At 34.1% G+C, this 15,202-nt stretch overlaps 1 protein-coding gene across 4 annotated transcripts in view; it reads left to right on the top strand.

Moving 5' to 3' along the window:
* The window catches only part of LOC114329009 (protein HBS1), a 41,902-nt gene extending 26,956 nt beyond the window's left edge, over positions 1-14,946 (top strand). For all 4 annotated transcript variants that reach the window (XM_028278023.2, XM_028278022.2, XM_028278021.2 and 1 more), the window contains exons 4-7: positions 1,944-2,102; positions 5,113-5,518; positions 5,728-5,795; positions 14,353-14,946. In XM_028278023.2, the coding sequence (XP_028133824.2) occupies positions 1,944-2,102; positions 5,113-5,518; positions 5,728-5,795; positions 14,353-14,916 (1,197 nt within the window). In that variant the 3' untranslated portion in view covers positions 14,917-14,946. The remainder of the gene's footprint in view (positions 1-1,943; positions 2,103-5,112; positions 5,519-5,727; positions 5,796-14,352) is intronic.
* The last annotated feature ends 256 nt before the right edge of the window (positions 14,947-15,202 follow it).

The following is a 15,202-nucleotide window of genomic DNA, read 5'->3' as shown; positions in this document are numbered from 1 at the left end:
GAAAGAAGAAGATTTATACTATTAATTTAATAAAAAAAAATGACAAAAAATAATTCTAAATACTGCAAAATTATTTTGCAAAAACATGCAAATTAAAAAAAAGGGGGGCTAACTTCGTCCCTAATTGTCCTAGGACAATTGTTTTTCTTTCTAAATGTGTATAAAAATTCAGTCTTTCCAAATATGAAAAAATAATTTTTCTACGGGTAACGGTTAAAAAGTTATTCTAATTGTTTATAAGTAAGCAAAAAATCGACGTGTTTTTGCAAAATAATTTTACACTGTTTAAAATTACTTTTTGTCATTTTTTTTAATTAAGTCAATAGTATAAATGTTCTTCCATAAACTGTCAGAAGTCTTACTGTAACCTCATAATTTTCTGACTTATAGTGTTGCAAAAAAAAATGAATTTGGGATAAACAAATTAAATAACTTTTAAACTAAACTGCTCGTCAAAAGTTAGGGTTATAGAAAATTCTGCTGAATTTTCATAGTAGATTTTTTCGTGAACAGATTAACGGATTCCGCTAATTTTTTTTATTATTTTAGATTTTTCTTTAGTATTTACAGTTATGCAAAGGTTTACTCAAACTTTTTTTTGTTCTTCTACCGGGTGGAAAAAAAGAAATGTTTTTCTTATGTTAAATTTGAGACGCCTCGTAGGGATGACGAGGTACAATAAATGTGAGTATACATCGAAATCGTATTGCAGTGTTATGTTTTGTGAACATTTTGTTTTTTTGAATGTCCCTGATATCTTTAGAAACAAAAAAATAGACGGTTTTGTAATTTAACCTGTGTTTTAACCGAAACAAAAGTTTGAGACACTTTGTATGGAGAAAAAGGCACAAAGGTGAGTATACCTCGATATTATGTTGTCTTATATTTTGTGAATATTTTATTTTTTTAATTTCTCTAATATCTTTAATAACAAAGAAACTAGACGGTATTACTCTTTAATATGCGTTTTAACTGACGACATGCATCACATCATACATGTGAAACATAGAAACACATATTAAAGAGTAATACCGTCTAGTTTCTTTGTTATTAAAGATATCAGAGAAATTAAAAAAATAGAATATTCACAAACACAGAGACTACAACATAATATCGAGGTATACTCACATTTTTGTGCCTTTTTCTCCCTACAAAGTGTCTCAAACTTGTGTTTCGGTTAAAACACATGTTAAATTACAAAACCGTCTATTTTTTTTGTTTCTAAAGATATCAGGGACGTTCAAACAACAACATGTTCACAAAACATAAGACTACAATACGATTCTGATGTATACTCACATTTATACCTCGTTCTCCCTACAGTGTGTCTCAAACTTAACATAAGAAAAACATTTCTTTCAACATTTCAAATATAATTTAAGCACCAGAAGTCTCAGCAATTTGTATAATAAGAAGGTTCTAAGTTAATTTTTACATAAGTTATGAATATTTATAAAAACTCAAAATTTATGATTTATTTTGCAATTTTCTAAGCAACCAATAAGGATAGACGTATTCAACGAACGCCATATTGAAATTTTTAAGACGATTTATGAGTTTCTTACTCTCAAATTTGTTTAAAATGCTTAACTTTGTGGTTATAGACGAAAAAAGCAGAAATTTACCGTGTTTTGATCTTCATTTGTTTCTAACTATGTATATCATCAAAATCGGCTGCAGGAAACATAAAGGTTATTAATATAGATGTCCATACTACTCAAAAGATTTGGTTTCGGCCTGGAGGGGGATGTGTCACGAAAAAAATCTTATTTCTCTGGACTATTTGTAGGTCATCCTCGTTATCAGCAATTAGTACTGCATCATCGGCATAGCATACTATCATGATTTTATGCGCTCCCATGTGGCATCCATGTCGTTTTCTTATTTCGTGAATTATTTGATGCTGATATACTTTGTGGTATATATAATTATAACTTTTTTAGGTTAATCAAAAAGTATTGCACAAATATGAACAAGAAAGTAGAAAATTAGGAAAACAAAGTTTTATGTACGCCTGGGTTTTAGACGAAACCGGAGAAGAACGTAATCGTGGTATAACAATGGACGTTGGTCGATTTCAATTTGAAACCAAAACTAAGGCGGTAAGTAATAGATATTTACAATGAAGTAAAAAATACTTCTTATGTGTAATGGTAAATTTTTTATTACAATATTTTTGAAACATTATCCAAATGGATTATAAATATCTTCAAAAAGCTTTCGATCCAGTCTGACCATCATCATTTTGTTTGTTTGTTTTTTCTTTATTTTTGATTAAAAGTGGTTGATTGTTTTGTAATGGCGCTTTCTGGAATTTTTTTGTTTTACTCCAGTTCGGTTAGACGAATAACAGGCCTAACCTTGCATTACGAGCTGCCCCAAATTTTATTTTTCTAATTTTTAGGGGGGTCAATAGTAGTGTAAATTTCAAATCTCGACTGAATTCCCCGTTGCGTTAGCCGCCATCTGATTTTAAATGAGAACCCGTTTTTGCTCAATATCTCCGCCATTTTCAACTTTTCGACAAAAAGTATAACAACTAATATTGTTGAAAATTTGATTTTCTATAATTTCTTTTATTACCATTTTTTCGTGCGGTCGATATTTTCCGAATTATGTCGGAAAATAGTGACAGAGCATAATTATTGAATTATGTCGTTTATTATTAGTTTTACGACAAAAATGTGCCTATACAAAAATAGAGAAAAATGTATCTACATAATTTTGATCTGTTCCATTTTTTTGCTAAAATCAATATTTAAGGTAGTACGTATGCGGTAAAGGCGCGAGCGGAAGACCCGTATGGTTTTACAGCGATTATTTTTGTTTAATATCTCGGCCATTTTCAACTTTTTGACAAAAAGTGTAAGGACTAAAACTGTTCCAATTGCGATTTCCTACAATTTTTCGAGAGAACCAGTGGCGGATCTACGGGGGAAGAAATTCCCCCCAACAGGGTCCAAAATAAAAAAAAATTGTTGAAGTATAAAAAATATATTAGTTGACATGAAACCTAAAATATCGACAGACAAATTCAACTAATAAACCAGCTAGTTAATAAAATTAAGTGAACTTAATGCATATAAACAAACTGGAACATGAAGTAAAAACCACTTCTATGTAAAAGGTATATTTACTAAAAAAATTTTAAAATCCCAATGGATTCAATAAAATGAGTTCATCAGAACGTTTTCAAACCTATCGGTCCATCATCAGTGAATTTGAATACTTGAAAAATAGCCCCAGAACCAAACAATGGTTGTGATTATAAATAAATCTACATTATGTTAAAATAAAATTAAAAAGGCTAAACGCCGATGTTCAGGGATTAAACCTCTGGGAACTTGGTGAAACTCTACCCGAGGACCCAATCAACCATCTTCGGCCATCAATGACTACTGATTGTAGTCTACTACTGATTGTAGTCATTGATGACCGAAGATGGTTGATTGGGTCCTCGGGTAGAGTTTCACCATGTTCCCAGAGGTTTAATCCTTGAACATCGGCGTTTAGCCATTTTAAATTTATTTCAACATAATGTAGATTTATTTATAATCACAACCATTGTTTGGTTCTGGGGCTATTTTGCAAGTATTCAAATTCACTGATGATGGACCAATACGTTTGAAAACGTTCTGATGAACTCATTTTATTGAATCCATTGGGATTTTAAAAATTCTTTAGTAAATATACCTTTTACATAGAAGTGGTTTTTACTTCATGTTCCAGTTTGTTTAACTATAAGGTATACAGCCAACCCAGGGAACTACCCCTTTTTAGGTTAATGCATATAAGTTATTATTTATGACTTTTATGTACATAGTTTGGTTGTTGTTTCATTGGAAGTTTCAAAAATTGTATAAAATATAATTCTCTTTTATTTTTGTTTATGCACAATTATCTTGTAAAGTTAATAATAAATAAGACAATTCAATAATTATGCTTCCCCTCCACTTCCACTATTTTCCCCTTAAAGCCCGATTTACTCGGAAAATATTGATCGCATAAAAAAATTGTGGAAAAGAAATTGTAGGAAATTGCATTTCCAACAATTTTAGTTTCTACCATTTTTGTCGAAAAGTTGAAAATGGCGGAGATATTAAGCAACAACGGATCTCCTTTAAAATCAATATGGCGGCTAACGCAACGGCGGAATTCAGTCGCGATTTTAAATTTACAGTACTATTGACCTCCCCTAAAAGATAGGATTATAAAATTTGGGGCAGCTCAGAAACAAGATTCAATTCAAAAATTATTCTCCACCCACCCCTTTTTACTATTTTCCCGCCTCGGAAAATGTCAACCGCACGAAAAAAATTGTTAAAAAGAAATTGTAGGAAATCATATTTGGAACGATTTTAGTTGGGGCCATTTTTGTCTAAAAGTTGAAAATGGCGTAGATATTGAACAAAAACAATTGCTATAAAATCAGTCAGGTCTTTCGCCCGCGCCTCTATCGCATACATACTACCTTAAATATTGATTTTACCAAAAAAAAAACGAAAGAGATCAAAATTGTATAAAATTGAATTCTCTTCATTTTTGTTCTAAACTAATATTAAACGAGACAATTCAATAATTATGCTCCAGCTGTCACTATTTTCCGCCATAACTAGGAAAATATTGACTGCACGAAAAAGATTGTAATAAAATAAATTATAGAAAATCACATTTTCAACAATTTTAGTTCTTATACTTTTTGTCGAAAAGTTGAAAATTGCGGAGACATTGAGCAAAAACGGTTCTCGTTCAAAATTAAGATGGCGGCTAACGCAACGGCGGAATTCAGTCGAGATTTTAAATTTACAATACTATTGACCCCCATAAAGATTAGAAAAATAAAATTTGGGTAGCTCGTAATGCCACGTCAAATGCTATCTCGACTGGGCTTTTTCACATGTGCCAATTCTGAGAATTAGTGTCCACCATTTGAAACGATAACTTGGCGCCCTCTAGAAAACGGGCTATTCATGAGAACTAAAACAATGTTTGTTTAATTCAAAGATAAAATATTATTAAAAAAATCATGTTTGTATCTAATAAAGGAGTTGAGAACATTTTTTTAGCCTTCTAATCTGTACTAGGTCTGTAATGTGCATTTTTTACTTGTAGGTAACACTGTTAGACGCACCTGGTCACAAGGACTTCATTCCCAATATGATTTCCGGAGCTGGCCAAGCCGACGTAGCCCTTTTGGTTGTTGATGCAACTCGAGGCGAATTTGAATCCGGTTTCGATCACGGAGGACAAACGAGAGAGCACGCTTTACTCGTTAGATCTCTCGGAGTATCTCAACTGGCTGTGGCCATCAACAAACTGGACACGGTTTCTTGGTCACCGGAGAGATTCAACGAAATTTTAAAGAAATTGAAGGCTTTCCTGAAGCAAGCCGGATTCAAAGAGTCTGATGTCACGTTTGTACCTTGTAGTGGATTGACTGGACAGAACTTGGTGAAGAAACCTACAGAGAGTGAGCTGTTGCAGTGGTATGACGGGCCTTGTTTATTAGATGTTATAGGTAAGATTGAAGTATGATTTTTTTGGTTATATATACATTTAGTAAATTAATAATATCATTATAAGTTCAACATTTTTAGTGTTGCTTAGTGTTATTCCAACTATGAAAGTGAAGGTGAAGCCTTATGCTCACTGATAAATTAGACAAGTACTTTATGGTATTTTAATCCAATACTTCCAAGTGTATTTATCCATGTTTTTCTTTTCCAGATAAATTCCGTTCCCCAGATAGGCCCATTTCGAAGCCCTTTAGACTTTCAATCAATGATGTTTTCAAGGTAAAATAGAATGGTATTATTAATTATGTTTAATATTTTACTTGAACAAGGATTGATATTAAAGTTTGGAGATGTAACAACATCGGTGAAGAAACTTTAAATGTGGCATCAGTATCGTAAAATTTGGGGTTTTAATACATTCACATTATGTATATTCAGATGAGATACACCAATGACCTCGTTGGTGATGCTTCTCGAGAAAATGCTACACATACAGACATACACTACTACCTGTGACGATCAGTTAGATAGAGGTCGTAGTATACTAAATTCAGAAGTCATAAGTCAGAAGCCAACAAAAATAAAGTACCTGGATCAAATCAAATCCCTGCTGATCCACTTAAACTTTTGGACAGGGAAAACATTACCTAATTAATCACTTTCTTTTTTAACAAAATTTACAATGAAGAAAGAATACCAGATGATTGGCTGGATGATCAAAGAAGATAGTGCGGAAACTCTGACTGTTGACCAAAAATGGGGAAAAATTCAACATGCCTTAGTATCAGTTGGAAAAGAAACACTCAAACCACTTGGAGAAAAAACAAAATCTTGGATGACAGTAGAAATTCTTGAACTTAGGAAGAACGAAGAAAACATAAAACAAAAGACCCGAATAAATACAAAGAAATTCAGAGAAACATCAGAAATAAAATTCGAGAGGCAAAAGAGAAGTGGCTCTCCGACAGATGCAAAGAAATAGAAGACCTGGATAAAAAGTATGACAGCTTTAATTTACACAAAAAAATCAAAGAAATGACAGGTTCTAGAAAAAGCACAAGAACGAATACCCTTAAAAATGATAAAGGGGATATTATTACTGACGTGAAGGAGAGATTGTGTCAATGGACCAATTACATCCAACAACTCTTTAATGATGAAAGAGGAGAACTGTCATTAGAAATCACAGAGGATACCGGACCACCAATATTAAGAGACGAAGTCATCTATGCCATTAAAAACACGAAAGAGGGTAAAGCTACTGGACCAGATGATGTGCCCATCGAATTATTAAAACTTATTGATGACGATTGTATTGATGTAATGGTTGAACTCTTTAATCTAATATATCAGACTGCCACAATCCCCAAACAATGGCTGCAATCGACCTTTGTAGCAATTCCCAAAAAGTCAAGTGCAATAACCTGCTCGGATCACAGAACAATATCTTTAATGAGTCACACACTTAAAAATTTTTTGAAAATAATACACGGTAGAATTGTTAAAACTCTCGAATATGAAATCAGTGACACACAATTTGGCTTTAGAAATGGTATGAGCACACGAGATGCTTTGTTCGGCTTGAATGTGCTGGCCCAGAGATGCATGGACATTAATCAGGATATGTACTTATGTTTTGTAGACTTTGAAAAGGCATTTGATAAAGTTCAACATAAAAAGCTTGTAGATATATTAAAAAGCAAAAATATTGACAGTCGTGACATGAAAATTATATCTAATATATATTGGAATCAAACTGCCAAGATAAGAGTTGACAACCAGGAAACCCAAGATATCAAAATACAGAGAGGAGTCCGTCAGGGTTGCGTGCTGTCTCCACTACTTTTCAATGTCTACAGTGAAGCCGGTATTTCAAGAAGCGCTCTCAAATTCAATAGACGGTATATCTATCAATGGAGAAGTTTTGAACAACTTACGTTTTGCAGACGATACAGTAATAATAACAGATAACAACAATGATTTACAGAACGTAATGCAACGCCTTAATGAACGCTGTCATGAGTACGGACTGAAGATGAATTTAAAGAAAACTAAATGCATGATCATAACTAAATCAGCACACGTAAACATCCAATTAACTATTGAAGATACTGTGATTGAGAGTGTGGATAACTACAAATACTTAGGAACATGGATAACATCAAATGTAGACCAAACCAAAGAAATTAAGACACGTATTGAAATAGCACGTGCATCATTCATTAAACTTAAAAAGTAAAAACTACGCCTAAGGATGCTTCGATGTTACGTGTTCTCTACTCTTCTTTATGGCTTGGAAGCGTGGACGTTGAAACAAGTCAATTTGAATAAGTTGGCCGCCTTTGAATTTTGGTGTTACAGAAGAATCCTACGAATATCATGGATTCAAAGAATGTCGAACGTGGAAATAATTAGAAGGATAGGAAATCAACCGGAAATAATATTAACTATCAAAAGACGAAAACTTGAGTACTTGGGGCATGTGATGAGAGGGCAAAAATACTCATTATTACAACTTATTATGCAAGGCAAAATCCGAGGAAAGCGAAATGTGGGAAGACGAAGAACATCCTGGCTTAAGAACTTACGGGAATGGTTCGAATGCAGTAGTGCAGAGATATTTAGAGCGGCAGTCAACAGGGTCCGCATTGCCATGATGATTTCCAACCTTCGATAGAAGATGGAACTTAAAGAAGAAGAAGGCTGGAGTCACTGTTTATAACATTAGAATGGATAATATGCAATTTAGATTTAGAAATGGTCTAGGAACTAGAGAGGCACTGCCTTTTCTTATGAAAAAAGTTGTTTCGAAAGAACGTTTATGTTTGTTTCATCGACTTCGAGAAGTCATTCTACCGAGTACAATACGATACACTTTAAAACTAAATTTCTAAAATACTTATGGTATGTAGTAGAGATACGAAACAATCGATAGTAGACACCATCGATAATTATCGATGTTTTGTCTTCGACCATCGATAACTATCGATTGTTTTCGATAGTGGTTTCGTATTCACACACAGATGTCACCGATGAGTGATGACAGATGATTTATTTTCACAAATGACATTAAATTTTTTTGTAAATATAAAATCAACCTATAAAATTGTATGTGTTGTCTTTGCTGATACAAATTAATATTATAAATTATATTAAGATCATTGAAAAGAGTAAAACGTTGAATTGAATTATGTTTTCATTTAAAGAACAACATAACCCATACTATAATATTCATCGTACATTATGGAAGTGCAATTAGAAATCCTATTTTATAAGTTGTTTTTGTTTGCATTTTGTTTGAATATAAAATTGATTTATACAAATCAGCAATCTAAAATAACAAAATGGGACACCCACAGAACTCTAGAACACACTATCTAAATTTCAATAAGCGATCAGCTGAGGACAGGACATGTAAATTGTAATTTGTAAAATCAGTTAACAAACAGCTAGCCGTAACCAAAACCAAACTGTAAAACTGTTAAGACCGCTTTACAGCTTGCAAGAAAACTTGCTGCAATTTCTTGCATGTAAGACTTTCATGAAAGTCTATTGCATGGTCTTTTACAGCTTGCAACCCGGCTTGCATGCAATTTGAAAGTTTTACCCTTAACCTAACTTATAAACTTTTGTTTTTTTTAATTACTTTATTGCTGTTTATTTAACTTGGTAAATTTCGAAATGCCAAGACTATCAGAAATAACCAAATATAAAAGGAAAAAGGCGGTAGCAGCAACTTTAAGTATTATTATTGTTGCAGCCAGCCTTTTAGTCACTAATTTAGAACGCCGAGATCGGAGATGGCGAGTAAGGTCTTAGTTGAACAAGAAGAGGGGTAATAATGTATCTCCAACAAAAGAATTTATCCAAGTAGATGATGAAAATGACTGTAATTTTCTAGGAATGAATGTACATTTTAATAAACCCTTGTGAAAAATTGAACAATTACAAAGAAATATATATTTCGAAATACTATTTCTGCGAAACACAAATTAATTATTATCCTAAGGTACTTAGCTAGAGGAGAGAGAGCTTCCGTAACTTATTACAATTTACAATAATTATAGAATCTCAGAAAGTGCCATTTCATTTTCCATCGTTGATATATTTCACAAACAGAAAACAGCTGATCGGCATGTATTCGTGAATCCGTGTCGTCAATGACATTTGCTATTGTGGAAAAATCAAATTCCCCTAGACTTGCATGAAAACTTGCAGAAAAAATGGCACCAAACCGATTATCGCGCAATTGCAAGAAGTTGCATGCAATAATCAACTGACGACATACTGCGCATGCCTTTAGGCAACTTTCTTGCGTCTTGCAGGTAGAATTGCAAGCTGTAAAGCGCCCTTTAGTAAACTAAGTAAACAAAACAAAACAACTGGGGTGCGGCTTGGATGGGCTCAAGATCACCTCAAGATGAGCGTGAGCGGAGACGGAAGTTCACTATCGAAAGTTTGACAGAACTATCGATAGTTTTCGATTATTCGAACTATCGATAACAATCGATAGTCCCATCGATTATTTCGTATCTCTAGTATGTAGTACTAAAGTAGGACTGCTAAAATACGTGTATTACAATCAAGTAGCTTCTATCCAAAGTGTTGTGTTTTGTCGCACCCCGCCTTTTTAAGAAATCACTTTTTAAATATCTATCTATCAATCGGTTTTAAAACGTCTTGCGACGTTGTCCGATGCCTAATTTCCATGACACTCTATCATCCCATTGGCCCTCTCTAAGCCCAAACTTTTTAAATATCACTCGAGGAAATCTTAAGGGAGGCTGTGGATGACAGACAACAGGGAGTAAGACTAGGCGGAGAAGCAATCAACAACATCGGATACGCTAACGATACAGCCGTTCTTGCAGAAAATAAAAAGATCTCCAGACATTAATTCTAGTCAGTGAAGCAAGTTATCGTAGAGACCTTAAAATTAACATTTCAAAGACAAAGCGGATGGCAGTTAATAAGATTAATATAGATCAAGGTCTGCTTTCTTTTAATTGAGAGGGGATAGAACATGTAAACCATGTTAAATACCTTGACAGCTGGTTAAATGTAAATTGTGACTCCGATGAAGAGATAACAACTAGGATCGAAATATCACGTAAGGCTGTTATGACCTGGAAACCAGTTTTATGTAACAGAAACCTGTCGATGCAAAGTGCTGAAATATTATGTGTGATAATAGCCTATTATATCGTTGTGAGACATAATAATACAGTGCTAGTCAAAAGTCCGTACCCCCACTCGTATCTTTTGAACGGTTATGCTTATAATAGTAAAATTTGGAGGGAGGAAATAAACGGACGTAGGCTTCTTAACTAGTCATAACAGGAGACGTCATAGTGACAGATGACTTCACAGCGCCACTGTGACAGATAATTTTAAATGGGATCTTATGGCAAGTAATACCTCGTTTGATAGATATTCAAAATACCTATTCAGTCATACTAATTTTTTTGGATATAAATTGATTTTAATTTTGGTGAATAAATGAAATAAATATAAAATTGTAGTTTCGCATTTAATTAATAAAAATTCAAATGTCCGCCTATGGTTTTTTTGTCAAAAAAGTTCACGTTTTTCAGTTTTCTAATAGTTTTTACGTCAACGTAAACCCTTTTGACAAGTAATCATAGGCGGAGGTTTAAATTTTTATTAATTAAATGCGAAACTACAATTTTATATTATTTCATTTATTCATCAAAATGAGCTTAAACTCAAACAAAATTAGTATGACTGAATATTTATTTTTAATACCTTTCAAACGAGGTATCACTTGCCATAAGGTCCCATTTAAAATTATCTGTCATGGTGGCGCTGCAACGTCATCTGTCACTATTACGTCACCTGTCATAACTACTTAAGACGCCTACAACCGTTTATTTCCTCCCTCCAAATTTCACTATTATAAGTACAACCGTTCAAAAGATACAAGGGGGGGTACGGACTTTTGACTAGCACTGTATACAAAATATTGAAAATACGAATTGAAAATTCGTTTATAACGAAAATACGTTAAGTTATATTTATGTTGCCAATATACAGTAAGCGCCACGCTAGTAGACACACGGGTACCTAATTTCTAGACGTAGGCTAATCCGTCCCGTTCTCATATGTGACTTTTATCAGAGCTTTAATGCCTGTCATGTCATGTGACTGTCATGAAAATATTTAAAATAATTATTTTTCCATACAAAAAATACATTAATTAATACTATTGTTACTCTGTTTAAAAAAACTTTATAAATTCAAACACTAAAAATATTAAAATCTTTTATAACTTTTACAACTTTATTACAATGACAACTCATCATTCTCTTTGCCTTATCCCTATACAGGGTCGGCTTCCCTAATTGCACTTATCCATACAATTCTATCTTGGGTCATATCAATATTAATCCCCTTTACCAACATGTCCTGCCATATCGTCTCCCCCCAGGTCTTATTTGGTCTTCCTCTCCTACTCCTTCCAAGAATCTGCACTTCAGCTATTCTCCGTATTGGGTGATTAGCGTCTCGACGTTGAACATGACCAAACCATCTCAACCTATGCTCTCTCATTTTGGCATCAATTGGTGCCACACCTAGACTTCCCCTAATATACTCATTTTTAATTTTATCCTTTTTTGTCACTCCACTCATCCATCTAAGCATTCTCATTTCCGGCACATGCATCCGTTGTTCCCCTTTCTTTTTCACTGCCCAACATTCAGTTCCGTACATCATAGCCGGTCTTATGGCTGTTTTATAGAATTTTCCCTTCAACTTCATTGGAATTTTCCTGTCACACAGCACACCACTCGCTTCCTTCCACTTCATCCATCCAGCCCTAATTCTACTGCATGCATCTCCATCTATTTCTCCATTACTCTATAATACCGATCCCAGGTACTTAAAACTATTGCTTTTTACAATCAGTTCACCATCCAAACATACCATTTTATTTGTAGTAACTCCATCTTTAAATGAACATTGCAAATACTCTGTCTTTGTCCTACTAAATTTTAAACATTTTTCCTCCAGAGCTTGTCTCCACTGTTAAAGTTTTTTTCTAAGTCTCTTTCACTATTTCCTACTAACACGACATCATCAGCATACATTAAGCACCATGGAATGTTACCCTGTAGTTTCTACTAATGAGAATAAATACGGACTAAGCACCGAGCCTTGGTGCAATCCTACTATCACATGAAATTTATCAGTCTCTCCCACACCTGTCCTAACACTAGTCTTTACTCCCTCATACATATCCCTCACAATCTTTACATATTCACCAGGGACTCCTTTCTTATTGAGTGCCCACCACAGAAACTCTCGAGGAACTCTATCATATGCTTTCTCAAGATCAATGAATACCATATGAGCGTTTGTTTCTTTACTCCTGGATTTTTCCATCAACTGTCTTATAATGAAAATTGCATCTGTTGTTGATCTGCCCTGCAGAAAGCCAAATTGATTCTCGGATATTTCGGTCTCTTCACGTATCCGTCTATCAATTACTCTTTCCCATATTTTCATGGTGTGGCTAAGCAGTTTTATTGCCCTGTAGTTTGTACATTATTGTATATCTCCCTTGTTTTTGTAGACAGGTACTAGTATACTGCTTCTCCATTCGTCTGGCATTTGTCCAACTTCCATAATTCTATTAAGGTGAAACAGTAGCGATCAAAAGGTAGCAAAAACGCGTTCCAAGATTGCGGCTGTAATTTTGAATATATTTTCGAGATTTTGGCACACGTATTCGTAATATAATAACGAATGGCGGTACAGAGCCCAATTTGAAAAATACATTAATATGTGGAAATTACTCTGTAATTAAATACAATATTAAAAAAACGAGCCTGTACCCCCATTAAGAAGAACAAAAAATACACTTTCTTCAAATAAACTTTTTTATCCGATGCGATGCCTAGATTTTGTGTCATTTTGGAACTACTAATGAAATAAAAAATTTTAGTAGTTCCAAAATGACACAAAATCTAGGCATCGGATAAAAAAGTTTATTTGAAGAAAGTGTATTTTTTTGTTCTTCTTAATGGCAGTACAGGCTCGTTTTTTTAATATTGTATTTAATTACAGAGTAATTTCCACATATTAATATATTTTTCAAATTGGGCTCTGTACCGCCATTCTTTATTATATTACGAATACGTGTGTTAAATATCTCGAAAAAATATTCAAAATTACAGCCGCAATCTTGAAACGCGTTTTTGCTACCTGTTGATCGCTACTGTTTCCTCTTAAATAAACCTGCTAGCCACCTTGTTCCTGTCTCTCCCAATGCTCTCCATACTTCCCCAGGAATATCATCTCGCCCTACCACTTTTCCTTTCTTTATTTTTTGAAGCGCTTGAGCCACTTCCTCGTTTGTTATTTTGGTGACCATTGCTGCTACTGTCTCCGTTGACTCTACAGACTGTCTGTCAAATTCTTCATTTAATAAGCTGTCAAAGTACTTTCTCCATCTTTTTTTGACATCCTTTTCGTGAACTATTACAACGACAACTATAAACTTCAAATACAGCTGTTCTATAATCTGTCAACTTTCTATATTTATATTGGTTTCTATACATTTTCTGACGTTATAGACGTCACTAGATATAAAAGTAAACAGTGCAACAAGTGAAGTGTCTAGGACTTTATTACCTCAATGTACCCGTGTATCAAGTAGCGTGGCGCTTACTGTATATATCGAAATACAATATTTGTCTTGAAATATTCCATAATTTTTATACCAATTTTAAGGAAACCTTAAGATATTCCTAATGTTCTTGTAGTATTGTTGTATTTTGCCCTTTTGTAATGATTATTAATTTTATAATTCTAGGGTACTGGTACTTCGTTCTGCGTCTCAGGAAGGGTCGAAACTGGTACGCTAAGCGTAGGCGACAAGGTTCTCGTATGCCCCAACAGAGAAGCGGCCGTGGTAAAATCGCTGGCGATTGAAGAAGCCTCAAAAACAGTCGTGTTTGCAGGTGACCAAGTCACAGTGGCGCTATCTGGAGTAGAAATGCAGAACGTCTTCATAGGAAACATCCTCTGTGATCCCCAGAGTCCCGTTCAGGTTGCGTCTAAGTTCCTGGCTAGAATAGTTGTTTTCAATGTGACAGTACCTATTACAAAAGGATTTTCCGTGGTGCTACACCACCAATCTTTAGTAGAACCAGTAATTGTGAGTAAGCTGATTACGCAATTGAATAAAAGTACTGGAGAACTGGTGAAGAAGCATCCTAGGTTCTTAGGTAACAATACAAGTGCCATTGTCGAAATTCAAGTGTCTCGACCTATAGCTCTTGAATTGTATAGCGAGTGCAAGGAATTGGGGAGAGTCATGCTTAGAGTAGGGGGTGTAACTATTGCTGCTGGACTTATTACACAAATTATACTGTAGGTTTTATTGAGTAAACATTTTTACATTATATTTTAAGAGTTTTATTTAACCTTTGTTATTTGCGTTCTATTCATGTGTTAAAACCTACCCAGGGGCAGAAATTTGATCTGACCACGAACCTTTGGTGGACGTGTATAGAACCAAGTTAAAGAAAACACGCGGAAAACTGTAAAAACATTAAATAGAGAATTCAAAGAAATCGATAAGAACACAAAGGAAAGCACAGAAGAGAAGACATAATCCCTTAATAAAACGATGAACGACATTAAAGACAATTTTATGAAGA

The sequence above is a fragment of the Diabrotica virgifera genome, chromosome 9 (assembly GCF_917563875.1).
Source record: "Diabrotica virgifera virgifera chromosome 9, PGI_DIABVI_V3a".
Lineage (NCBI taxonomy): Eukaryota > Metazoa > Arthropoda > Insecta > Coleoptera > Chrysomelidae > Diabrotica > Diabrotica virgifera.
The sequence above is the reverse complement of the archived record's forward strand: the minus strand, read 5'-3'. Positions and strand labels throughout refer to the sequence as shown.